Raw genomic sequence first — 27,467 nt, forward strand, 5'->3', positions numbered from 1 at the left:
ATCATACATCGTGCAGTAAGGGAAGGGCCCACACTTCACAACACCGGTTCTGGCCTCTGAACTATCCGGGGTCGGCTGGAGCCCTACATAGTGGAAACCGGCACTCCAAGGGTGACGACAGTTGCAGTAAGTAAAAAGAACTTTGAATCACAGCCCCTGTGTTGTCTCTGTCATTACCGACGCCATCGTCTCGCGCTTCAGCGCCATCGGCTACTACCACCCCCATCATACTCCCCAGGGCCCTAGCTCTACCTGTGGAACACCCAGAGCTGCGTTACCATCTGCCCCAGAAGAGAGCGACATCCTGCAGCAGCAGCTTTCCTCATAGCCGCATACCGCAGGTGGCGTCACGAGACAACTAACCCCAACATCTCCCCTTCCTTCACATCTCCATTTCGGGGCCACGAAGCTGGGCCAGGCCGCCGTGACATTCCCCAAAGACCCCTACATCACTGGCCCGGTCATGAGTAAAAGAAACCCTGGCCCGTGGGGTGCCTCACTAGTATTCTACTTTGATCTGTTTTTGGAATTCCCTCTGTCTGCTCCCTATTCCTGTCTTAGATCCTGGACCATTATCTAACTACCTCTTTGCATGCTCCTTTTTACTACTATGTGTTCTTATGGTATTATGACTCTTGGATTGTGCCCTGACTACATCTCTGTTTACCCCTTATGATTATACATGACTTCCTGTTACCAGACCCCGGATCTCCTGACTACCCTTCTTTTCATCCGACCCCCGAAAGATAGTGACAAGCGTTACAATATGTATAAGGAAAATTTAAAAATAAAAAAAATTGGCACAAACCCTTAAATGAGTTAAAAATAGGTATATAGACCACACGTCATGAGTTTTTGCCCAGTTTTACAAATTTTAGACACTCCACATGTCCATGAACAAATATAGTTTGAGTCGCTACTCATTTAGGGGAAAAGCCATCACTTGACCCAACTCCTCACTGCTATATGGTGCCCCCTTATCTTGTGATGAATGGGGGTCACAATAATACGCCCCTCAAAATTTGGCAATATATCAGTTATCCTAATTCTTTATTAAAAACTCCAGCGAAGAGTGATGCTTTGGAACTAAACCCAAAGACCTACACAACACAAGGGAATTTATTAACAGATGACAGCACCTGCGCTATAAATCCAATATACGCTGACACAATCTAACCTTACGTCAAATACATTCTTCTTAAAATTGCTGTGATTTTTTTTTTTTTTTTATTTTTTTGGCTTGGTAAAACACATGCAGACACTGCACTCACACATAATACTGGTCTGATTTAATATACTTCAGTTCAGATGATCACACTGCAGTACTGTTCTCAGCTGCCAGAGACTATATTGGAATCGGCCCCCTGCAAAAGAAGCTAAACCCAGGCCTGCAGGCTGGTGGAGGAATGCCTTGTGCAGAGGTAAGTCATGCATGGCTTCCTTATCCTAGAAAATCATGCAGACATGCAAATGGATATGTGTGAGCTGAATGTATTCTGCATGGAGACAATGTGATTACATGAGATGTGTGTATACACAGGATTCCACAGCCCAAACAATGAACCACATGCTTTATATACCACATAGATATGAGTCATAGCATAAAGGATCCTGCAGGTTTGTAAGCAAGGATGACCTGATTAATGACTGGAGAAGTGAATAAATGTGATCACATATGATTCACTGTGGATCCAGGAATTCTGTCTGATTTTCACATACTCTTACTCCACATACCCCCAGCCCACCCCTCCACTCACAATAATCCCCCCCATACAGTGACCAGATCATAATGAATGGGGCAGAAGCTAGAACCCAGTAACTTCATGCAAGGATTAAAGCTTGGTCATGAAAGCCATAGCAATGCAAAAGAGAAGAGATAAAAAAATAAATAATAATAATTATTAATAACAATAATAAATAAAAATAGTCATATACGAGTACTAAGGGAGAATATACAAATTATTTATATAAACAAGCTAATCATTCACCACAATCAGCTGCAATCTATAACCAAATCAGCACTCCATATTTTTTTTTTATATACAATATACTATTTGGACTAATATATATATATATATATATATATATATATATATATATATATATATATATATATATAATGTGTGTGTGTATATATATGTATATGTGTGTGTGGTCCACATAGTGTATATATAAAAGAAAATAAACACGGAGTGCTGATTTTGTTATAGATTGCAGCTGATTGTTGTGAAATGATCAGCTTGTATGTGTATATATATATATATATATATATATGTAATATATGTTATTACCTTATGTTGTTGTTCCTTTCTATCTGAAAATTCATGGTCTACTTCTTTTCTCAGTGTAAATGTAACACTCGGCACTATAGGAGCAGAAAGGGTGATTTATTGAAACAATCCAGAGAGAATTATTTTAACGTTTCGGTCTTATATGGGGACCTTCATCAGAATTAATAGGATTGCAGGAATAAGATGTCAAAATTGGGATCTGTGGTGTAAGACTCATCTGTCGTTGTGGGATATCACAGCGCTATTGTCACACACGGAGTAGAAGTCCGTATGCACCATGTGCATTCAGACCAACGGGCACCTGACACACTTTAAAAACACCACAAATAAAGGGAGGACACTTTAATAACGGTGGGCCCTATGTCTACGGAGTTGGGTGAGGAGACAACTCCTGATCTCACCTCAAGCTGTTACCTGACACCCCCCCCCCCAGTGTCCCTATACGGGGTGTTTTAACCAGTCACCAAGACGGTTATCTAATCCCTCACTAGCACTGCAAACATCCCTGGCTAGAGAGATGGCCGGCAGGAGACACTAGTCCCACCACTGCAGTAATAAACATAGAAGGAGAAGGAAAGAGAGACAGGGGGATAAACAGAAGGACACAAAAAACAAAATCCATGACTGCTGACCCCAAAGTAGAAATTGCATGGGCCCAGGCCAATTCCCCAGCAGCTCCTTCCACCAGGATGGCCAGAATAGAAGGAATTCTATTAACAGCAAGAACTACTGGGAAAACCCCATTATTTAAACATAATGGGGCGTGGGCTCAAAGCAGCTACAGCTGACCTGCACTGCTCAGCGCTACTGGCAACAAAACTGACATTAACTCATGAGTCACTAAAGGAAACTTCATTTAAATGAGGAGTCAAGATGGAAAAGAGAGGCTCCAATCCTAAGCCTGTCACTAGTCTCTAAACAGCAGGGAGATGACCGTGACCGCTATCCACACATCCTCATTTTGGCATTTCTCATTACTCCTTCAATCCTATTTATTCTGATGAAATCCCACATATAAGACTCAAACATTAAAATAATTTTCTCTGGATTGTTTTGTTAAATCACTTTCTCTGCTTGTATGAGTGACGAGTTTTACTTTGTACATTGCTACATGGATTGGAACCCTACTCGAGCACCCTGCAATATACCTAGAGTGCCGTAGATCACCATTCACTATTTTGTCTATTCAGTCCTGTGTTCACGTGGTGACCCCATAGGAATTAGATGGCTTTGTGTTAAATACAGGTGGGTCTCTGATCAATGCAGTTGGCAGAAACAACTGTATGATGTGATTGATAGCAGAGCACAGAAGAAAATGAAGCAAAGTAGCATGAAAGATTCAAGATCTAATCTGAAGAGGAAAAAAAAAGAGGGTGTCACAGGTGTGTCACGTATGACATACTGTCCTGTAATTTCCAGCTATGGAAGGTCGCAGCATTTTGCTACACAAGCTGCTCTCTGACTTTCCCTTTCTCCATTTTTAGAGTTAATCCCTTTCTCTTTAGGACCCTGCGGATTTCCTCGTTTTCTCAGCTGTAATCATCAGCACTTCTTTTGTGTCTTTAAATACTCTCATTCCCCTTTGCTGCTTGCTGGTGATATCCTTTACATACCCTTTACAGGCTTTCAGTGCAAGCAGTCGTCTTGTATTCATCCGGAGGAACTTTGTTGTTATCGTTGAAGTTCCTCTCCTTGAGTCCTCTAGAGATCTGTACTTGTGTACTATTTGTGTACTTTCCCCTCTGTGTTTTTCCTGTGTGCTCTTTACAGCTTAGTGGGGTTGACCAAGTGCTCTTCCCATCCGTTCACTACCTAGTTCCTATTTCAGGGTCAGCCAGCATCAGGTATCCTGCTCGGCGCATAGGTGCGGAACCTATCTAGGGTGGTGAGGGAAACCAGGGACCAGTGGTAGGTTTGGTCAGCGGGTCACCATCTCCTTCTTCCCTTCCCATTCATTGTTCCCTTGGTACCTGTACTTAGGATTACAAATACTTTAGAGCGATACGAGCCGACTGCTTGCATCCAAGGCTTGTGTAGGAAAATAACTCTATCACTGGCAAACACCAGGAGGAAATGTGAGTATTTAAAGACACCAGGGAAAGTGATGAGGATTAACAGCAGAAAGATTAGGATATCTGCAGGGTCCTAAAAGGAAAGGGATTAAGTTTGTTTCAGTTGTTATAGTGGCAATTTGTGATTGAGAATCAATTCAGTGATGAACAATACTTTTTCCAGTATAATGCCAGTGATAGATCCAGGTATAAGGTGCTCCCACAAGAGTTAAAGTATTGGAAAAAAATATTTCCAACATATAAAGATTTTTATTTAAAAATGCGTTTCGGCTGACAACAGCCTTCCTCAGGTATTTGTAAGTCGAATGAAAAACGGGTCCTTTTTACACATTTCCTCAATTGGAAAAAAAGGCATTAGTCATTGAGAATGACAAACAATATTTAATGCAATTGTTCTCAGTAATGATCTATCTAAACCAAATGAAATAAACATATAAATACATTTTCCAGCATGATGGAGATCATGTCACAAGGAAAAAGTGATAACCAAGTGGCTCAGTGAACAAAATAATGACATTTTGGGGCTATAGCCTCCCTAGATCTTAATCACTTTGAGAACCTGCAGTCAATCCTTAAAAAGCAGGAGGACAATGAAAATCCACGGAAACTGTGATAAACTCCAAGCACTGAATAAGCTATGTTCACATGCAGCATTTTTTTCTGTAGCCAAAATCTGCTCTCTTGGCAGTAAAACTGCAGGTTTCGCTGTGTTTTGCAGGGTTTTTTAGCTCCAATTTTTTGGGAGCGCGGAATACATGTGTACTTCAGTGACCATCTGACTAAGGGCTCATTCAGACGTCCATGTACTCAGACAGGCATAAACTCAGACAGGCATGGACTGGCCGCAGGTCTCTGGACCGGAGTATGGCAGCAGGAGAACCGCGGCCAGTCCATGCCTTGTGGTCTGAATTTGGACCAATGTACATAGACATCTGAATGAGCTCTAAGGGCCCATGCTCCTTTTAGTAATTTTCTCATATGAGGAAGGGCATTTTTATTTTTGTCTTGTTCAGATTTTCATCTCTGTTTTTGATCAGCATCATCAGCCCTTAATTGGTATTTTATCAATTTTTTTCATTGATGCGAAAAAAGTTTTCTACCTTCTCCTGGGTAACCGACATCACTCAGATGGCATCCATGTGCTTTCCATTTTTTTTTAATTTTTTTTCACGGACCCATAGACTTCCATTGCCAAGTTTTATTCGACACTTGGATCAACATCGGACAAGTCTCCATGATTTTGCACATATCACTTAGTCTGCAAAAGATCACAAATATGTAAATGACCCCATAGAATGTAATAGATGCAAATACTATTAGTCGAAAACACAGTATTTAGTGATGAGCGAATATGCTCAACACTATTCGTTACTCGCCCAAATATTAAGGTATTCGGGATATTGATTACTCGTACAGTACTTTACTTCTCCCGTCATGAGTTTCGAGTCCTCTCTCTGTATATGTTTGCTCCCTAATTTTCAGCTACTAAACATGAGGGAATTGTCTTCCAATCCCAGTAATGCTGTAGCCATCTTTGCTACTGGAATTACAGTGATTGAAAGGTACAGTGAAAAAATAACGACGTGCGAGTCCCCCGCCTATTTGTGATAACCAGCACAGGAAAAGGAGACAGCTGGAGTGGGTGTTCCTAGGCTAGGAAGGTCCATGGTTATTGGACCCTCTCCAGCCTAAAAATAGTAGCTATTAGATGCGTCAATTGTGGCGCTTTCCCCGTCTCATTCCAATTGCCCTGGTGCGATGGCAATTGGGTAATACGTATATGGGGTTGAAATCAGCTATGATTTGTCAAAAATCACAGCAGTCATCAAGCCCTGGTTTGGTAATGGAGAGGTGTCTGAGACCTCCCCACTCCCCCACCCCATTATTAGCCCTGTGAGTAAAAAGAAAACAAAAAATGCTATATTTTAAATAACAAAACCTGTACCCTCTTTCACCAATTTAATAACCCCAAAATCACCCCTGCAAGTCTGGCATTATCCACATGATGTTCCACGATGAGCCCGCCTCTGCTACATCTGCAATGATGGAAAACGTGAATGATCACTGCAGCTCCTGGAACACAATGAGGGCAGCGGGGAACCTGGCTGTAAGAAGCAGTGACGTCAGTCAGGTCACCGGTGTTCACAGCCGGGTTCCCCTAGTATCAAGTGTGACCAGCAGTGAATCCGCTGCTGGACTTCCGGATTGCGGGACATGGTGGCACAGCAGTCCGTCAATCCAGTAAAGTAGTCAGGTCACTGGAGTTGTCACTCGGGGCTCCCCACTGCCCTCACTGAAAATTGAATCTGCTGCCCTCTGTGAGTGTTGAACCCGTTGTCGGACTGCTTTGCACCCATGTCCAGAAATCCGACAGTCCGGCAAAGAGTTCAGTTGTGTTCCCCAAGAGCAGTGAGGGAGCCTCCTAAGTGTGAAGTCCTTTGACCTGATCGCCGATTGCTGAACTGTCAGATTGCGATGTCTACTTGGATTTTTGATAAAACACAGCTGACATCGACTCCATATATTACCTTGATTGCCACCGCATCAGGGCAATCAGGATGAGCCAGATGTGACAATTGTGGGGCGGCTGCTATTTTTGGGCTGGGGAGGGCCCAATAACCATGGACTTTCTCAGCCTGAGAATTCTAGTCCTCAGCTGTTTGCTTAATCTGTGCTGGTTATCAAAAATGGGCAGGAACCCACGTCTTTTTTTAATATTTATTTGAATATTTTTTTTAAAAAAGAAATGTCCTGTGGAGCCTCTATTTTTGATAACCAACCAAGATAAAACACACAGCTGAGGGCTGCAGCCCGCAGCTGTCTATTCTTACCTGTGCTAGTTATCACAAATAGATGGACTACATGTCAAATTAGCATTGTACTGTGACCACATTGTTCCTAGAAGCGATCCGTGTTTCAGATATGCATCCAGACATCTTCCTCATTCTGTTTGCATTCAATATCAGCATTTTTCCATCCATTTCAGCATTTTTACAGCTCTCCCAGACATGTTGGGAGGGTCCACTAAAAAATTGAGTTTACCATTGACTTGCATTAGATTCAATATTCGTGACGAAAACACGAATAGTACGAAATATTTGAGATGAATAATCCAAACTTGAATATTTCACTATTCGCCCATCACTAACAGTATTCGTACGTGAAATACTGACTTATGAATGAGCCCTAAAACATCTGAATACCAAAATTATTCAGTCTCAAAAAATTTGGCCAGAATGGTACATACTATTAGACAATTGCTGACAAAGCAGTTCCTTAATATCATATGTAAAGCACATCAGAAGACGAGGTTCTGTGTAAGTGACCTATTTACTTAGAGATGTAAAGTACCCTTTATACGTCTACAAGTCAACTCTTGTCCAAAGAGGCCACTTAGGAAAAGCCGAAAATATTCCTTAAAACATAGGTCCATTCATTACTGCATCGCGGAGACTTCTGGTTCCAGGATTAGACTGTTTACAGTGTCATGTCTCCCATTCATTCGCAGGGGAAATTGGTGTGTGAGGGGAAAGATGAAAGAGACTATGGATGAAGTGAAAGGCTCGAAGGTTAAGAGACTCTCCCAGATGTCTCCCCTCCCGTTCTGTCAGGCGGAATCCTCCCTTTATGCAGAGCACATAGTCAGCTGGGTGACAGCCGAGCAAAACTCTTATTGGCTGGAAGTTTTTTTCATTCTGAGCTGTAGAACTTTTGTCTGAGGCTGTTTTCTCCTTCCCTCCCATCCTGTTTCCTCCCCAGGCCCTTCTCCTCCCTCCCACTGCCAGCCCTCCACACCAGAGCAGTGGTCAGTGGTCACCATCACAGAGACACCTTCTGTCTCCACATCTCCGGGGATCCAGCTCTGTGTCCTTCATCTAAATTCCATGTGAACAGCTCCAAGCCAAGCAACATGTCCAGGTCCGATGAGGTGAACAGACTGACAGAGAATGTGTACAGAGTAAGTAAGAGACCCTCTCCTCTGCATGTGATGGGGGGGGGTCTTCACCCTTTGCATACCTTTCATTCTTCTCTATTGCTTTTATCTTTTTATTACATTAGTTGGCATTCGAAGCTGATTTTAGATGTTACTTTATGTCTTTTGTATCATTTGTGCGCCGTGATGACACAATGAGTTGTGCCAAAGGGCAAACCGAGCTCTACTCTTCGAATATTCTTGGTAACATTCTACTGAAAATCACCCAAGCTGTTGACTAAGAGCATACCATGGTGGCTCTACGCGAGACATTGATACAAATTGATCCTAAAAGTCACTTAAAAGTATAATCTATAAAAAAAGGTCATGTAGTAAAGACTTAACGGGTCCGGAATGCCACCGAATCATCCTTTTTCTAGTTTACGGAGTAAAACATCCATTAAACTCTGGTTTCTTAGAGTTGTGGACTTTGCTTGTGGTAAACTAATCGTCTGCTAATGAGCGCATTGTGCACGGTTCACTGTGGTCCACTTAACCCTTCTAACATTTAGGATGGGGGAAGGGAGTCATTTTCATTGTATACCGGGGACGTCTCCATCTATAATTTCTATGGACAAGTTAATGCGTCAGTAACGGTCATATTATAAGGTGTTTTTCCAGACTGGATGATATACACATTTTGAGATCAATTGCTTTCCCTGACAGTTGTAGAAATTTTAAGCGTCAACCAATAAAACAGATCCAAAAAGTATCTAAACATAAAAAATATAAAATCTGCATAGACTTTCCACCTCCGATCGTATGCATAGTATTATAATATTTATGGATGGTATAAAAAGCTCCGTTAGGGAGGCAGCGTCTTCTCTCTTGGTGCCATCTTCCAAGTGATCCAATTCTTTTGGTTATCTGGTGCTAGGAACCATTGGATGTGCGGCAGTTCTGTAGATGCTAGGTGACTGTACTGGAGCGTAGAGGTTGATTATTGGCTTCAACAGCTCAGATTAACTCTGCTTGGAAAAAGAATGTGCCGGTGAATAATTAAAGTGGGAGACGAAGTTTTACCGGAGTTTCCCTTTAATCTTTATTATACATGCCACATAGGGAATTCCATTGATCGTATCCTGCCTGTTATTCCCTCTCATTGCACACAGTCTTACCAGAATGAGCGAAGTCTGCGCATCCCAGGGCCTCATCTTGGCCAATGCTTCCTTGCGTCTCCAGTGCTTAATTGTAGTGGCTGCCAAGATAAAAAAAAAAAAAGGTTGGATTGTAGAAATAACAGATGTGAATCGATCTCCTTAAAATGAATTCCAACAGCAAAAAAAACCCCATAAGTAAATATAAGCCATATGATGTGTTTCTCACGGCACTGAGCAAGGTTGTGGACTTGCAGGTCTTTTCTTCTGGAGCTGTAAGAATCTGTTTAATGCGGGGCTAATGGTGCCATCCGCAGCGCTGGCTGAGTGATCCAAGGCTGCTTCTTAGGGCTGGGGTGGCCCTATTTTTCCACATCTATTATAGCCTTTTGCGGCTTTGGTTTACTTTTTTATTACATGTATTGGTTATATATATATAATATATATATAAAATGTATATTAGTATATGTATGTATGTGTATATATATATATATATATATATATATATATTATATGTGTATATATATATATATATATGTATGTATGTATGTATGTATGTATGTGTATATATGTGTTTTATAATAAAAAAACAAACAATAAATACTCCTCATGGTAAGTGAAGACCACAACCAGTATACCTATGATACGATTGGTATATATGCATTATATTTTTACCCCATACTGCCCTTTTGTGAGCTGCTAATCCATATAAGTTGCAGCTAAAAGAGACAGCACAATTCACAGCCTATGGGGTCTTTGTTTGGCCAGCAGAGCTCCCTGAGAACAATGCCCAGGCTGCACGAATACAGAGGACGCACCATATGCTGGATGCTGATTTTTTTTTTCTCCTTTTTTACTATTTCTTTCGTGGTTTAGAATAATGAATGTTTGGGGTCCTCCATGCTGATAAAATGCAGATCCTCACAGCAAGCCATTATCGTACTTCATTAGTAGACGTCTAACGAGCTGCTGTCAGTAGCAGGTGACAGTCCGGAAATGATGTAGGTCTGGTGAAGATCGCAGTTATACATATCTCTGATAAGATGGATGGAGAGAATTCTGTACATAAGATAAACATTAAAATAGATGCCTAGTTGGGATCTGCAAGGAAAAATGACCATCGGGTATTGGTGACCATCGGGTATTGGTGACCATCGGGTATTGGTGACCATCTGGTATCTGTGACCATCGGGTATTGGTGACTATTGAGTGCCAGTGGCTATTGGGTGCCAGTGACCATTGAATATCCTTGACTATTGGGTGCCAGTGACTATTGGGTGCCAGTGACTATTGGGTGCCAGTGACTATTGGGTGCCAGTGACTATTGGGTGCCAGTGACCATTGGGTGCCAGTGACTATTGAGTATCCGTGACCATTGGGTGCCAGTGACCAATGAGTATCCGTGACCATTGGGTGCCAGTGACCAATGAGTATCAGTGACCAATGAGTACCAGTGACCAATGAGTACCAGTGACCAATGAGTACCAGTGACCAATGAGTACCAGTGACCAATGAGTACCAGTGACCAATGGGTACCAGTGACCATTGGGTAGTAGTGACCAATGAGTATCAGTGACCAATGAGTATCAGTGACCAATGAGTACCAGTGACCATTGGGTAGTAGTGGCCATTGGGTAGCAGTGACCATTGGGAATCGGTTAAACGTTTCTCTATTAAGACAAATGGAGCCAATTCTGGAAATAAGATTGGGTACCAGTGACCATTGAGTATCAGCATCCTGCAGTTTAGAGTCTCGTTTTCTGATGTTTGGTAGCATTTAGTTGCGCTCCCTTTGGGCACCAACATGATTTATGTATGCAGTTTAGCCCTATTATAAAATAGGATCCTCAAGTAATCTAAAATCCAGTCCTATCATATACAGGACTTTCGGTCATAAAAAATGACTGCTATGTATAAGAAAAAGTTGAAAAATAATGTTTAGGTACATCACAGAAATGACTACAATCAACTAAACTAGTGAAAATGATCAGGACACTGTCACATATTGGGCTCATCCTCATGTATATATATGACACCTTTGCATCTTGAACCTGCTGCTGCATTCCTGATAAATCATTATTTTCATTCATATGGAAATAAGGTGATAAGAGCTTTGGGGGAGGGTAAGAAAGCACTTTTTCAGCCTCTGCCACCCATATTTGTTTCCCCAGTCAGAACCAGCCTTTTTAGCGAGATTGATAGCTCACTGTCTGATTTCTTTGCTTGGCACCTGATGTTACTGTGAAAAGTGAGCAGTCAGAAAAGCTAAAGAAGCTGGTGCTGAATGGGGAAACAGGCTTGGAAGGCTGCTACTCATTAAGTGCTCTGCCATGCCCAGCGCAATTAATCCTGCATTTGCACACTAATATCTCAGGAAATGCAGCAACAGATAGGAGATATAAAGGTTTAAATGTATATAAAGGTTTCAATGGATTTACATTTTAAAGATCCACAAGCTTGTATAAATGTTATGGAAGTTCATCTTATTTTAAGGAGAACACCAAACTGGAATCATGAGACACAGGCCATACAATTAGGGATGGGCGAACATGAACTGTAAAGTTCAGGGTTCGTACTGAACACCGGGTGTCCAAGGCTCGGACCCGAACTTTGGTAAAAAGTCAGTGCCCGAGTTCAATACTTGTTTACTTTTCGTATGTTAATAAAGTTTGTTGAAAGGCTGCAGCACAGCCAAACAACAAGCCTTTTTGCATGCGGATGATGACGGTACACTGCTGAGAACAATAGAGATATCTTAAGGTTTTAGGCTCCCGCGGCTGCTGAATGCTATTTTTAAGCTGTAAAGGGCCAAATAACCATGGACCTTCCCACCCTGATTATATCAGCTCCCAGCTGTCTGCTTTACTTTGGCTACTTAGCAAAAATAGGCAGGAAAAAAAAACAAACCACAATTTTCTCCGAAAGGTTCTTCACTATTGGCTGTGGAATGTTGGAGACTGATTGGCTGGGTGAGAGCTCTTCAAGATAAGGTTCAAAGGTCTAAAAAATTTCTTTTTAAGGAGAGCACCAAATCGGTATAAGGAAACTTTTAGTCAATGCTGTGCTCCCTGGGAAATTAAATATGTAAATAGGCTCTTCACTGAGAAAGAGAACATGGTGTCTAGAGCTAATGTCACACTATTACATGTGGCAGGCGCATTCAGACCAAAAGATGTCAGACACACATCAAAAATACAACAAAACAATACAAGTAAAGGGGAACACCAGGGACACAATAACAATGGTGGGCCTTGGCACTAATAAGAGAGGTAGATTGGACACCTCCTATCCTCACATACAGCCTTCCCTCCTCACCTAGCCAAGCCCTATACAGTCATGGCCAAAAGTTTTGAGAATGACACCAAAATTATTTTTTCACATGATCTGTTGCCCTCTGGTTTTTAATTGTGTTTGTCTGATGTTTACATCACATACAGAAATATAATTGCAATCATATTATGAGTACCAAAAGGTTATATTGACAGTTAGAATGAGTTAATGCAGCAAGTCAATATTTGCAGTGTTGACCTTTCTTCTTCAGGACTTCTGCAATTCTCCCTGGCATGCTCTCAATCAACTTCTGGATCAAATCCTGACTGATAGCTGTCCATTCTTGCATAAGCAATGCTTGCATTTTGCCAGAATTTGTTGGTTTTTGTTTGTCCACCCGTCTCTTGATGATTGCCCACAAGTTCTCAATGGGATTAAGATCTGGGGAGTTTCCAGGCCATGGACCCAAAATCTCTATGTTTTGTTCCATGAGCCATTTAGTGATCACCTTTGCTTTATGGCAAGGTTCTCCATCATGCTGGAAAAGGCATTGTTGGGCGCCAAACTGCTCTTGGACAGTTGGGAGAAGTTCCTCTTGGAGGACATTCTGGTACCATTCTTTATCCATGGCTGTGTTTTTAGGCAAGACTGTGAGTGGTGCGATTCCCTTGGCTGAGAAGCAACCCCACACATGAATCGTTTCAGGATGCTTAACAGTTGGCATGAGACAAGACTGGTGGTAGCGCTCACCTCTTCTTCTCCTAATAAGCTGTTTTCCAGATGTCCCAAACAATCGAAAAGGGCATTCATCTGAGAAAATGACTTTACCCCAGACCTCAGCAGTCCACTCCCTGTACCTTTTGCAGAATATCAGTCGGTCCCTGATGTTTTTTCTGGAGAGAAGTGGCTTCTTTGCTGCCCTCCTTGAAACCAGGCCTTGTTCAAGCAGTCTCCGCCTCACAGTGCATGCAGAAGCACTCACACCAGCCTGCTGCCATTGCTGAGCTAGCTCTGCATTGCTGGTAGTCCGATCCCGCAGCTGAAACAGTTTTAAGATACGGTCCTGGCATTTGCTGGTCCTTCTTGGGTACCCTGGAGCCTTTTTGGCAACAATGCTAGCTCTCTCCTTGAAGTTCTTGATGATGTGATAGATTGTTGACTGAGGTGCAATCTTTGTAGCTGTGATACTCTTCCGTGTTAGGCCATTTTTGTGCAGAGCAATGATGGCTGCACGTGTTTCTTTAGAGATAACCATGGTTAACTGAAGAGAAACAATGATACCAAGCACCAGCCTCCTTTTAAAGTGTCCAGTGGTGTCATTCTTACTTAATATGACTGATCGCCAGCCCTGTCCTCATCAACACCCACACCTGTGTTAATGGAACAATCACTAAAACAATGTTAGCTGCTCCTTTTAAGGCAGAAATGCAATGATGTTGAAATGTGTTTTGGGGGTTAAAGTTCATTTTCTTAGCCAATATTGACTTTGCCAGTAATTGCTGTCAAGCTGATCACTCTTTATGACATTCTGGAGTATATGCAAATTGCCATTAGAAAAACTTAAGCAGTAGACTTTGTAAAAATTAATATTTGTAGCATTCTCAAAACTTTTGGCAATGACTGTACAGTCTCCTCAACTGTCACCAAGCAGGATTCTGAGACCCTGAAAAAACCCTGTAGTTGCCCTGGCTAGTGCATTGGCAGGTGGGAGATGCTAGCCCCACCGCTGCACTAAGATGACACAAGGAAAAGTAAGACAAACAGTGGAGACAGCAACAAAAGGATAAAGTCCGTCTTCTTGAATGCTCCTTTACAGCTCTTTCCACCAAGAGAGCCAGAATACAAATGGTTTTGTATAATCAGCAAAGATTTGAGAAACCTTGCTACTTAAATACAAAGGGGCGTGATTACAGTGCAGCTGACCTGCCCTGCTGAAAAGCTGCTAGCAGCAAAACTGACATTAACTTTTTCAGTACCAAGAGAAATGAAACCACATTTAAATGTAGAGTCTCAGATTGAAAATAAAATCCAAAAGCTGTCGCTAGTCTCTAAAAACAAGTAGACGACCATGACAGCTACTTATCAACAACCCAGAAATAGCGGTCTGCAATTAGTTATTTTCCTTTTGGAGAAGATTCTGATACATCTTTATATGCGAAGTCCTGTATCAAGAGGTTATAAAAGGGTTAATATCAAGTTGTCGGTTTCCTACCTCCAATAGGTGGCACTAGAGACCCTGTTCCTTTACATAAAGAAATGGTGGTCTGTTATATTTTCCATGGAGATATAAGGGGTGAAATATCTGCTTGCTGAGAATGCCATAAGGAGCCTTATAGGCCATGCAATGCTCTTCTGGGAAATTAAAGATGCAAATTTTATTTTCAGAGAGGAAGAGGAGTAAAACTCAAGCACCACCTATTGGAAGAAGCAATCCTTAAAGTCAATAGTGGCCCTTTATCGAGCCTTGTTAAATGACTTAGGAGTTCATGTTCTCTTCCTCTTTGAAGAGACAATTTTCATATTTAGTTGCCCAGAAGAGCAATGCATGGCCTTATAAGTCTCCTTAACCTGGCTTGGTAGCCTCCATAAAGAGAGACATTAACCTATAGACCCTGTCAGGCTTCTCATCCAGCCAAATTAGACCTCGTGCTTTGCACTGATGAGGGGCAATCAACCTGAAACATGGTTCTAAATAGGATAAAAGCCAAATTATACATTCAAAGTCATACGGCAAGCCTTGTTAAAGGGTTGATATGGTTTTTTTTTAGGATTGTTACTTCATTAGGTGGAACTAGAGTTCGCCTCTTCCTCCTATTTGAAGAGACAATTTGCATTTTCCATGGAGGCATGCAGATTACTTTAGGGTCTGTAATACAGCCCTGTATGAAATCTGGGCACTGATGTAGACTGTAATAACAACATTGCCGCCTGTGTAAGTCTATAGTTATATAATGCCAATTAATATCCAAACAGGGGAGTCTGAGATATGTTCATTCTGCTTCCGGAATCCTTATATTCTGTGGCATACTCTATCCATGGGCATTGTGGGGAAACGGACATTAACCATCCAAATCCCACCCAGCAGCTACTGATATCTATATTTGAACACTGTAAATATTATAAGCAAAATATGTCTTTTGGTGCAATTATATAGAATGCAAAAATGCAGCTATAATTACCAACAGTCTTTTTTTTTTATTCCGGTACAAGCGGAAAAAGTGACAGTTTTCTTGTTAGTAGAGAATATCTTGTCACTTTTAAATGTCGTAAAAAAAAACCAAAAGCACCTGCCTACAAGAAGAGATGAAAGGATTGACTTCATAGGCAAAAAGTAGTATTTTTCTAGAAAGTTGACCTGTTTCATGTACAATATTGTAAAGATGTGGGTGGAGAGCAGGGGACAGGGGCTCTTATGGTGCCTAGCTATCCCTATCCCACAGTTACCACTGATGGTGAGGATATCTGAGCCGCCTTAGATGCCCTACTCCTGACTATCCTTGATCTTATACTCCCCTCCCCAAAACCCCTGGGGAAATCCAGGGCAGGAGCAATAAAACCAACAGAAGTAGACAAACAGGGGAAACCAAATCACTATCTCACGGTAGAGGTATTAAGACAAAATGAGCTTAGGAGGGGAAAAAAAGCAGGAAGAAAACAATAAGACAACGGGAGAACTCCGCAACAACTCCACTCACAAAGTAATACAATCACCAGCAGGACTGGGATAAAACAGGACACGCACTGGTTTAGCAAAAGCTATAGTCTGCATGGGAAGACAGGCTCCACCATCTTAAAAAGGTGGGGAGTGACTGTGATGGATCACATGTTGTGGGAGACCTAAGGGGTAACCAGCAGGCTAGCAGAAATTAACTCTTACAAGCCCGATCACTAATGAGAACATGGTTGGTCAACGTCCGAGCCTGTCTGTGTAACCCAGACGCACCAAAGGAGGCATAGTGTAGCGTGTGAGATTCTGCAGTGTGAACAGCGTTAGATGGCACCATGACACTCATCGAGTTTAGAGCCAATCACTGTGTGACAAATATACCAATTTAAAGATATGTCAGTAGGATCAAACCCTCTTAGCTGTCTGTATCGGCATGTAGATCATAAAAAGATGAATACAATGATACATTGATATCTGTGATGTGATGTCTTATTCCAAATAAATCCATATTTTTATTAATATGTAAATGAGCTGTTAAGATCTATGGGCCGGACATAGATCTCCCTGAGAATCTGCCTCCAGAGATGATTGTAAATGAAAGGGGGCATTACCTGTGTGAGACAGGTAGATCAGGAGGGCAGACTGTCAGTCATTAAATGTCTCACACAGGTAATGACCATCTCAATTTACAATATTATAATTATAATATATTAATATATATATGTTGCAGGCAGATTCTCAGGAAAATCTGTCTCCAGCCCAAAGATCTTATCAGACCATTTATATGTTAATAAAAATGTGTATTTCTCTGGAAGAAGATGTCAGATTAAAGATTTCCAGGTATAATTTTATTCAAGTTTCTATGACATGCATGCCCACATAGATGGCTCAGGAGGGTTAATTCCACTGACAGATTCCCTTTAAAGGGTAACTATACTTTCAAGTAACCTATTATGATAAGCTATTCTGTGTGTGTGATATGAGAAATAGCACTAATACTCACCATTATAGAAGTTGTATTCTGTATTTTCAGCAGTTTTTCCTTCTGCAGGCTCTGTTTTAACTTGTAACTGATTTTAAGCTGGTAGGGGACACTATATAGCAGAACTGTGCACTGTAGATGGGAATCCAGCTCTGGAGTGAGGTATAAGACTTGTTAGAAAGCTCAGCACAATCTTTCTGTGTCTCACTCTTCTTCTCATTCCCCATCCCCTCCAATAGACAATAGTCGGAGGTGTAACCAGACAGCTCATTATGCTGTTAGTTCACTTTGTGTTGCGCAAGACTGTGTTAAGTTGTTTTTTCAGAGTTGATGAGTTCAGAAGAGAAAGAAACATATTTCTCTGATCAGATATGTCTGAAAGGTTGGTGTATTTGATTGCAATATTGATTCATGCTATGTTTGCTGACCATGTGATGCCCATTTAAGTTAAGGATTATAAAGAATAATCTTGACCATTGATACAGTGGCATGCAAAAGTTTGGGCACCCCTGGTGAAAATTACTGTGAACAGTTAAGGAAGTTCAAGGTGAAATTATGTCTAAAAGGCTTACAATTAAATATGACACATTCCTTTTTTATTGTAGGAAAAAAATGGTTTATATTTTAAAATGAACAAAAAAGGAAAGTAGGCTGATGTAAAGGTTTGGGCACCCTGCATGGTTACTTCGCAACACCCCCTTTGGCAAGTATCACAGTTTGTAAACTTTTTTGTAGCCAGCCAAGAGTCTTTCAGTTCATATTTTAGTGATTTTCATCCATTCTTCCTTGGAAAAATCTTCGGGTTCTGTGAGATTCCTGGCTCATCTTTCATGCACTGCTCTTCCTTGGAGACGTCTTCCAGTTCTGTGAGATTCCTGGCTTGTCTTGCATGCACTGTTCTTTTGCGGTCTAGCCACAGATTTTCTATGATGATCAGATCAGGGGACTGAGAGACATTGTAAAACCTTCAGCTTGCTTCTTTTGAGGTAGTCTCTTATGCATTTTGACACGTTTAGGATTATTATCCATTTGTAGAAGCCATCCTTTTTTCTCCTTTTTTCATCTTCAGCTTTTTACAGATGATGTTATATTTGCATTAAGAATTAGTTGAAATTGCATTGAATCTATTCTTCCCTCTACCCATGAAATGTTCCTGGTGCCATTGGCTGCAACACAACCACAAAGCATGATTGATCCACCCCCATGCTTAATGGTTGGAGAGATGTTTTTTCCTGAAATTCTGTGTTTTTTTTCTCTCCACACATACCTTTGATCATTATGGCCAAATAATTCTATCGGTCCACAGGACTTGTTTCCAAAATACATCAGGCTTGTTTAGATGTACTTTTTCATATGTATGACTCTGAATTGTATAATGAGGATGCAGGAGAGGTTTTCTTCTGATGACTCCTCCATGAAGGCCATATTTGTGTAGATGCCTATGAAGAGTAGAACAATGTACCACAACTCCAGAGTCTGCTAAATCTTCCTGAAGGTTTTTTACATTCAAACAGGGGTTCTGATTTGCCTCTCTAGCAATCCTACAAGCAGCTCTCACAGAAATTTTGCTTGGTCTTCCAGATCTTATCTTAACCTCCATTGTTTCTATTAACTGCTATTTCTTAAAGGGAACCAGTCAGGTGCAATATGCACTCAGAACCACGAGCAGTTCTGGGTGTATATTGCTAATCCCTGCCTAACTGTCCGTGTATCTAATAGGAAACATAAAGAGATCTTTAGAAAAAGTATTTCTAAAGATTCTTAATAATATGCTAAAGATGACAGGGACTAGTCATAAGGGCGTTACTTCCCCCGACTAGTCCGCCCTCTTAGCAGGTTAGTACGCACACAGGGGCTTGCTAATACGCTATTCAATGCAGCATCAGCAGTGGTGATGCGCTTACCTGTGTCCACAGTGAACGCTGAAGCTGAATGCCCGTACTTCCGGCTATTTGATAAAACTGGCACCTTTAAAACTGTCTAGTCTATGTTTGCAGTAATATTAAGTATGATGATACATATTCCTCATTGTGTCCATTAAACACCACATGGACGGTTGTTCTGCTTTCCTAGTCTAAAGGGTGCTTTACATGCTGCGACATCGCTAACGATATATTGCCGGGGTCACGTCGTTAGTGACGCAAATCCGGCGCCGTTAGCGACATCGCAGCGTGTGACACCAATGAGCGCAAAAATGTGAAAAATCGTTGCTCGTTGACACGTCGTTCATTTCCTTAATATCGTTGGTGGTGCATGCCGCTGGTTGTTCGTCGTTCCTGCGGCATCACACATCGCTGTGTGTGACGCCGCAGGAACGACGAACATCTCCTTACCTTCGTCCACCGGCAATGAGGAAGGAAGGAGGTGGGTGACATGTTCTGGCCGCTCATCTCCGCCCCTCCTCTGCTATTGGACGCCTGCCGTGTGACGCTGCAGTGACGTCGCTATGACGTTGAACGCCCCTCCCCCCTTGAAGGAGGGATTGTTTGGCGGTCACAGCGACGTCGCTGTCAAGGTATGTGCGTGCGACGCTGCTGTAGCGATAATGTTCGCTACGGCAGCGATCACCAAATGTCGCATGAGCGACGGGGGTGGGTGCTATTGCGCACGACATCGCTAGCTATCGCTAGCGATGTCGCAACGTGTAAAGCACCCTTAAATGTCAAATCAATCTAGTTACTGTATATATCAATTCACCCAATGCTGATTGACTGCTGCATAACTTAGCAAGTTTGCAATGTAGGAGTCTAGAAAAGTTATATAACTGCTACAGGGGGAACAGGCCAATGTGTTTGCTTCATGAAAGCTTCTGTATTCACACTGCTCATTGGAACTTTACTCCAAAACAGCTCAACTCAAGGGCAACCTCTACACTAAAGCCTGCTTTACACATTGCAATTTCGCATACGATATCGTATGCGATTTGCAACACCCCCATCATATGTGCGGCACGTTCAATTTGTTGAACGTGCCGCACAAACGATTAACCCCCGTCACACGTACTTACCTGTCCATACGACCTTGATGTGGGCGGCGAACGTCCACTTCCTGGAGTGGGAGGGACGTTCGGCGTCACATCGACGTCACATGGCAGCCGGCCAATAGAAGCGGAGGGGCGGAGCTGAGCGGGACGTAAATATCCCGCACACCTCCTTCCTTCCGCATTGTCAGCCGGGAGCTGCAGGACGCAGGTAAGCTGCAGTTTATCATTCCCTGGGTGTCACACACTGCGATGTATGCTACCCCGGGAACATTGAACAACCTGCCGTTCAATTTTAGAGAAAGGTACGATGTGTATGCGATGAACGGATTTTAGTTCAATCCTAATCGCACGTACCTGTCACACACTGCAATCTACTTACGATGCCGGATGTGCATCACTTACGACATGACCCCGCCGACACATTGTAAGATATATTGCAGCGTGTAAAGCGGGCTTAAGTGCAGTTCATAAAATGACCCTGGGTACCATTGTCATTTAGTTCATTACTGGATCAAACCAAACCATCCAATCCACCGCGCGGACCATAGAGCAGCTAACCTCTGGCTACACACTGGTCACCATTCCCTCCCAGGTTCTATTAGGCCCAACATTTCTCTCTTTAATCCTACATCATGTTGACTCTCCAACAAACTAATGTATCTCTTACAATTGTAGGATGGAACGGACGCCAGGCCATGGGGGCTCCACACTCCTATTCCAGAGAGAGTCAGTGTCTGTGTAGGTCTTCGGGTGGGGTGTGTGACACTTGCTATTATTTTCGGGTTGGTGGCCATCACCCTACTTTCGGTCCCAGTCATAGACGCAGTAGACAAACACGTGACACTGGGGATCTCTTGGTAAACCAAAGTTGAACAGCTTATTTTTCTTTTCATCATTATGACAGATATGGCGTCACTCCTACGGTTCTGTTGCTGTTTTCTCTGGGGACTCTCTCTCAACCTATCCCCGCTATCTTGGAACTAGTCTGCAACCTGCCAGGCCTGTGCCTTCATTCTCTCACTCATAATCTCACTGCTGTCCACTTCCAGGCCCCAACAGCTGGCTAGTCAGAAGACTTCCCTGAGGTGAGTCGTAGGCTACGGACATTTAGGAGATTACCTCAAGGTTCCTTACCTCACTGGCCCTTACTCCATGCGGTGTCTTTAGTCCACAAACTCTTCTGCAGAACTGACTCCCGACAAGGCCCATCTCTTTAACCAACCCACTGGCCATCTGTCACACCTCCTATCTTATCTAACATCTAATCTGACACTGCTCCTCTCTGATAGCTAGGTAGTGACATCCTCTACCTGGTCATGGCTTTGCTACATCGGGGCCCTGTACTATACTATTTGCAACAGTAACTCTACTACATGCTACTTATCATTCTCCACTCTGCTTTATCTGACTAATACACATTGTTAACACATTTACAGCACGTAACACATTACACTTTACACAACCATACACTTTACATTGTAGGGGGCTTGACCACCCCATACACAGTCACAACCAGATTCTGGAAACTGTATATGATGATACAATAATAAATACAATACAATACAATACAAATAAATAATAAATACAATAATGCAGTCTTACATAGGATGACAGATTTTTGGTTATATTTTTATTTATTTTTTAATAATCCCCAATATAAATGGAAATACAAAATAAGCGCCATCAGCCCTTTATTGTGTTATATGCCTTATGTAAACAAGTCAATCCAGAATCAACAATTTTGGAGTAAATCATATGAGGATCATTACGAGCCTGCTGTAGGCTGGAAACATGTAGGTATAAAGAACATAGCAGGTGTTCTAAAGGGTTGAGCTGTCAGGGTGTGAAAAATCTTAAAGTACTGACCCTCGGGTGTGTAAAGTTATCTGTGTTTATTACTATTTCACTTGTGCTCGGAACAGTCGTTTACGGGAAAAAAAGCAATATGTGCTTCCAAGCCGCAAAGAGATAAAAAATAGTCCTTGGTGGTCTTAAAACCAGGACCCCAGCGCTGCACAGTACTGACCACTGAGTCAAGTTTCCTGGTGTACAGACTATGCTTTATGTAGCTGCAGTAGCCCAGCACTATGAGACCAGTAAAATCCTCTTCTGGCTTCTAGTTATAATCTCGGCACCTAAGTCCGTCTTTGGCACAGTGGATGGGGTCCGCCATGCTTACATTTCTACAATAGGACACCAATTGGTTAAACAGCTCACAGATTAGGCTTCTAGTCTCAACAAGATGTAGACTTTTACTGATATAAGAGAATGTTCAGAAACATCACAAACTGCAAGAAATAAAAAAGTTCTTGTGAAGTCACCACTAGGGGGAGCCGAAACACCGGTGAATTAGAGTCAGAACTTGGGAACACAAGGTAAGGCAAGAGTAATCATTGTACTAGCAGGGTGAGAGCCGAGAGGTGTAGCTGATACCAGGGAGCAGATGAAGACAGCGTCGGGGACGAGCCAGAAATCGGAGACCGCGATGTAGCGTTAGTGATAGAGGGCAAGCAGAACCAGGGTCAGTCACTAGCCGAGGTCTGAACTGGTAGATCAAGACGTAGGGGGGAGGGATACTGGGAAGAAACAGGTAACTGGGAGCAGGAGGGAGACACACAAAGAAGGGGGCCGGAGGCAGGAAGGACAGACTGGATAGGGAGGCTGGAGGTCAGTTAGGATGGATGACAGAGGGGGGCAGAATCAAGAGCACTCATTGGAACCAGGCAAGCACGCTGAGAAGTAGGGCTATAACTGGCAATGCTCCAGGAGAAACCATGCTGAGATAAAGCAGCATGGGTCTGAAGCAAGGCCCCACAGAGCAAGCAGTGCCCACCAGACTTAAGCCTGCAGGGACCAGCAGCAGTCATGACAGTTCTTACACATGAGATGCATCTATGACATATGTGTGATCAGTGGTCGTACAGGGGGTTAGAGAGGGTTTGCCAGCTTTTTTGTGCCACTAAGGACTTATCCACATGCTTGTGTTTCACATATGTGTCCTGTTTATTGTTTGTTTGTTTTTTTTACAACGGAAAACACATTGTCACATTTTAGTCTATGGCACTTTTCCCATTAACTTTTTTTTTTTTAAGGACTGTTGGTCCACAAATAAATGAAGGAACTATATCCAAATGGCAGACAACACTCTTTTTTTTTTTTTTTTTTATTGAAGCTGCATCCAAGGCACCAGGGATCTTCGGTGCTCTCCCTAGTCGAAGCCAGGGGACAGCCTTTGTCTTGCTCCGTGTCCACCTAGTGGAGTAGGGAGCTCTGTATGGTGTTTGTTTTTCAGCCAAAGCCAACCAGACCTCCACCCAGGGTGTTGGTTTTTCAGCCCAAGGCTGACCAGACCTCCGACCAGGGTGTTGATTTCTCAGCCCAAAGCTGACCGGACCTTTGGCCGGGCTTATAAAAATTTCACTTTCTAGGATAGGGGGGTGTGCTTAGAAAGTATGAAAGACAAGGTGTGGTGTGCTATGGAGGTTGAGATTCAACTGGGATGCCAATCCAATAAGTTCAGACTCCCACCAGGGTGACCAGTCCTGGGGCACATTGCATCATAACCCTCACACTTACCCAGCCTAATGGCCTCGATCCTGGGGGGCCATGGTTTCCACTGAATGGATATATTAGCCACCTGGCGTACTAACAAAAGCAACAACCCCAGCATGCATAATGTACCAATCTACTAAAGTCGCCAGGGACAAAACCACTTTTTCGAAAGGTACTACACTTAATCTTAGCCAAATGACCGACCACACTCATGTCAGTAAAGGGGTCAACACACAAATTCCATCACTGTTACATCTGTGTGATGTTTGTTTAATGGTCTATGGAGGAATGTTTCTCCTTGTGGAGAGCTCTAGGTTGGTGTAAGGAGACTTATAGGCCATGGAATGCTTTTCTGGGAATTTAAATATGCAAATAACTTCTACAGAGCTCTACTGCAACAACTGGAAGCAGTAATCCTAAAAGTCAATATCGACCCTCTAATGAGACTTGCCATAAGTATAAGAAGCCAAATTAGAAACTCAATTTGCAGACGTGTTTAAACATGTTTGCCCCTCATCAGTGCAAATAGGAGATCTGATTTGGCTGGATTGGACGACTGACGAGGATGTAAGGGTACTTTCACACCTCCGGTTTTTCTTCTGCGGCACAATCCGGCACTTTGCAGGAAAATCGCAACCGGTTTTTTTTGCTGCCGGTTGCAATTTTCCTGCATAGACTTTAATTAGTGCCGCATTGTGCCGCATGGCCTTGCGTTCCATCCGGTTTTTGCCGCATGCGGCAGATTTAGCCGATGCGGCGGCCAGATGGAACGTTGCCTGGCACGTTTTTTCGTGCGGCAAAAAAAACCGCATTGCGCCGCATTCGGCCGATGCGGCGCATCTCTCAATGCATGCCTATGGCGGCCGGATGCGGCGCGATGCGGCAAATACCGCATTCGGCCGCCGCATGCGGTTTTTGCCACTGCGCATGCTCAGTGGCATGCCGCAAGCGGCAAAAACCGGGCGGGCCGCAAAGGAAAAACTTATGCAAAGGATGCGGTGTTTTCACCGCATCCGTTGCATAGCTTGCACAGCCGGATTGAGCCGCAGGGCTCAAGCCGGATGTGTGAAAGTAGCCTAAGGGGGAACATTTCTCTTTTTAGAGTGACATGGAAATTAAATATGCAAATAGCCTTTTCAGAGAGAGAGAGGATTTCAACTGTAGCGCCACCTATTGGCTGTAGCAATAAAGTTTGGCTTTTCATCATTTGTGATGTGCTAATGCTCATAAAATAGTCGATATTGACTTTTAAGATTCAAGAGGATATTTGCATGCTGTCTGTAGCTCGGGTGTGTGAATTCGGCCCATACTGTCAATTTATTTAAGCATTTCCTCAGCCTTGAAAAGCAATATGGCCACCATGCTACCTCAGTTAAGGTAAAAAAAAAGTGAGGCTGCTTATTTGTTTGGGAGCCTATGTCTTTTATATTGCATATTGTGAAGTGTGATGTGCACTTGGTCTCATGGTATGGTGAGCTGCTCTATTAGCTGTCAGTGAGAATGATGGCGTCCTGGGCAGACACAGGAGGAGATGCCAACATCAATCTGGGCCTGGCCTATGTGGTAGTTAGGCTTGATTGACAGAATCTTTCTGGTATCAGAGTAGTAGGCTGGGATAGTGGCTGGCTGGTCTAGCCATGGAAGAGACAGCTTGTAGGGTTATGTCTGGCTGCCTCTGAGATATTTGGGCAGATTTCATTGTTGGGCTGGAATGAAGTCACTTTTGATCTTTTAATAAGTCAATTTGTTCCAAATAATAAGATGATGACCAGGGGAAGACCCAGTTGTACTCATATGACTATTACAGAGGTTGTCTATTTTTTTATTAAAGGGGATATGTCAGCAGTTTTTTGTTATGTAACTTATGAGCAGCATGATGTAGGGGCAGAGACACTGATTCCACTTACTAGGCTGTTTTGCTGTTTCAATAATATCACTGTTTTATCAGCAGGAGATTATCACTACAGAACCAACCCTGCCACTGTACATTGGTTCACTCTGTGTACAATCAGTGGTGTGGGCAGGGTTATACACAGCTCAGCATTCCGAGCTCAGCAGAGGAAACGATATTATCACAACTGCTGCACCCAGTAAACAAAGTAACAAATCACAGGAATCAGGGTCTCCACCTCTAGATCATGCTCCTGTCAGATTACATAGCAAAAACCTGCTGAAAGATTTTTCAGCAATTGGGTAAAATTGCAAACTGATGTAGACACAAGCAACTTATGAATTTACTGCTATAAAAAATCCTTACGAATGTAGAGCTTTTTTAATTTTATAGCCTATGGTTGGCTAGGTTGTTCACCTCTGACACACTGCAGTGGTGGCTGTCGGTTTCCTAGGCAAGGAGCATGCACTTGCAAGCTCTTTGCTACATTCAGCCATCTTCAGTGCCCCTGCTCTCCTCCAATTCAGCACAGGCCTAGAATGGGTAAATGAGCGTCTAATCGCGCTGTGAAGCTTTCATTTTCCACTACACTTCAATGACTGCATTGTGATAATTATTATATTATAATGTTTTAATTCAATATCGGCACATTTTGATACATGTGACCCTGCTATAATGTATATTGGAATTGCTGCTGCTGATATACAATGCTGCATTTTTTAAAAACACTGGGTATATTTTTGTGTGTGTGTATGTATGTATGTATGTATGTATGTATGTGTGTGTGTGTGTATATATATATATATATATATATATATATATATATATATATATATATATATATATATATATATATATATATATATATATATAAAATATAATTTAGCTGTAGTATCCGGCGTTGCCCAGGATAGTAACTAAGTGTCTCTTTCTCTCTCCCACTCTTGCTCTCGGTCTGTCTGTCTCTCTCCCCGTTCATCTCTATCTCTCCCTCTCTCTTTCTCTCTCTGTCTGTCTTTGTATGTCTCTCTCCCTGTGTGCCTGTCTCTCTTTCTGTCTCTATCTACGTCTGCTTCTTTCTCTCTCTGTCTGTCTGTCTCTGTCTATCCATTTTTGTCTCTCTGTCTATCCGTCTCTCGCTGTCTGCCTCTGTCTTTCCCTTTCTTTGTGTTTTTCTGTCTCTCTCTATCGTCTTTCCACCATCATAATATTACCTCACACATAAGCTTCTTATACTAACAATGTCTTTAGTTGCCTATAGCAACTAATCACAGCTCCTATTAATGACCTGTAGCTCCCACAGGGAAAGAGACAGAGAGACAGACAAAGTCAGGCGGGGAAAGAGAGTCAGGTGGGGAAAGAGACACACCGATAGAGACAGGGAGACTGATACAGAGACAGAGACAGACACACAGAGACAGACTAGGAAAGAGACAAACAGAGACAGACAGACAGAGACAGACAGAGACTGGGAAAGAGACAGTTACTCTCCCGGGCAATGCCAGATACTACAGCTTGTATATATATATATAATATCATCATGGCAACAGAACAATATTTTACTGTCCTTTCTTGGTGGTGCTTGGTTACATCTCTGTTGCATATGTAGAGATCTACTGTAATACATTATGACAAAATTCTATAACCAGATTGAAAAGTGCGGCATTTTCATCTGTCCTCAGCAAAGTA

At 42.5% G+C, this 27,467-nt stretch overlaps 1 protein-coding gene across 1 annotated transcript in view; it reads left to right on the forward strand.

The window, feature by feature from the left end:
- Positions 1-1,310: 1,310 nt before the first annotated feature.
- Positions 1,311-27,467, forward strand: part of LOC142256724 (BAR/IMD domain-containing adapter protein 2-like) — a 148,671-nt gene continuing 122,514 nt past the window's right edge. The window contains exons 1-2 of the mRNA XM_075328579.1: positions 1,311-1,421; positions 8,123-8,321. Coding sequence (XP_075184694.1) covers positions 8,274-8,321 — 48 coding nt within the window. The 5' untranslated portion in view covers positions 1,311-1,421; positions 8,123-8,273. The remainder of the gene's footprint in view (positions 1,422-8,122; positions 8,322-27,467) is intronic.

This window comes from Anomaloglossus baeobatrachus, chromosome 11 (assembly GCF_048569485.1).
Source record: "Anomaloglossus baeobatrachus isolate aAnoBae1 chromosome 11, aAnoBae1.hap1, whole genome shotgun sequence".
Classification (NCBI taxonomy): Eukaryota; Metazoa; Chordata; class Amphibia; order Anura; family Aromobatidae; genus Anomaloglossus; species Anomaloglossus baeobatrachus.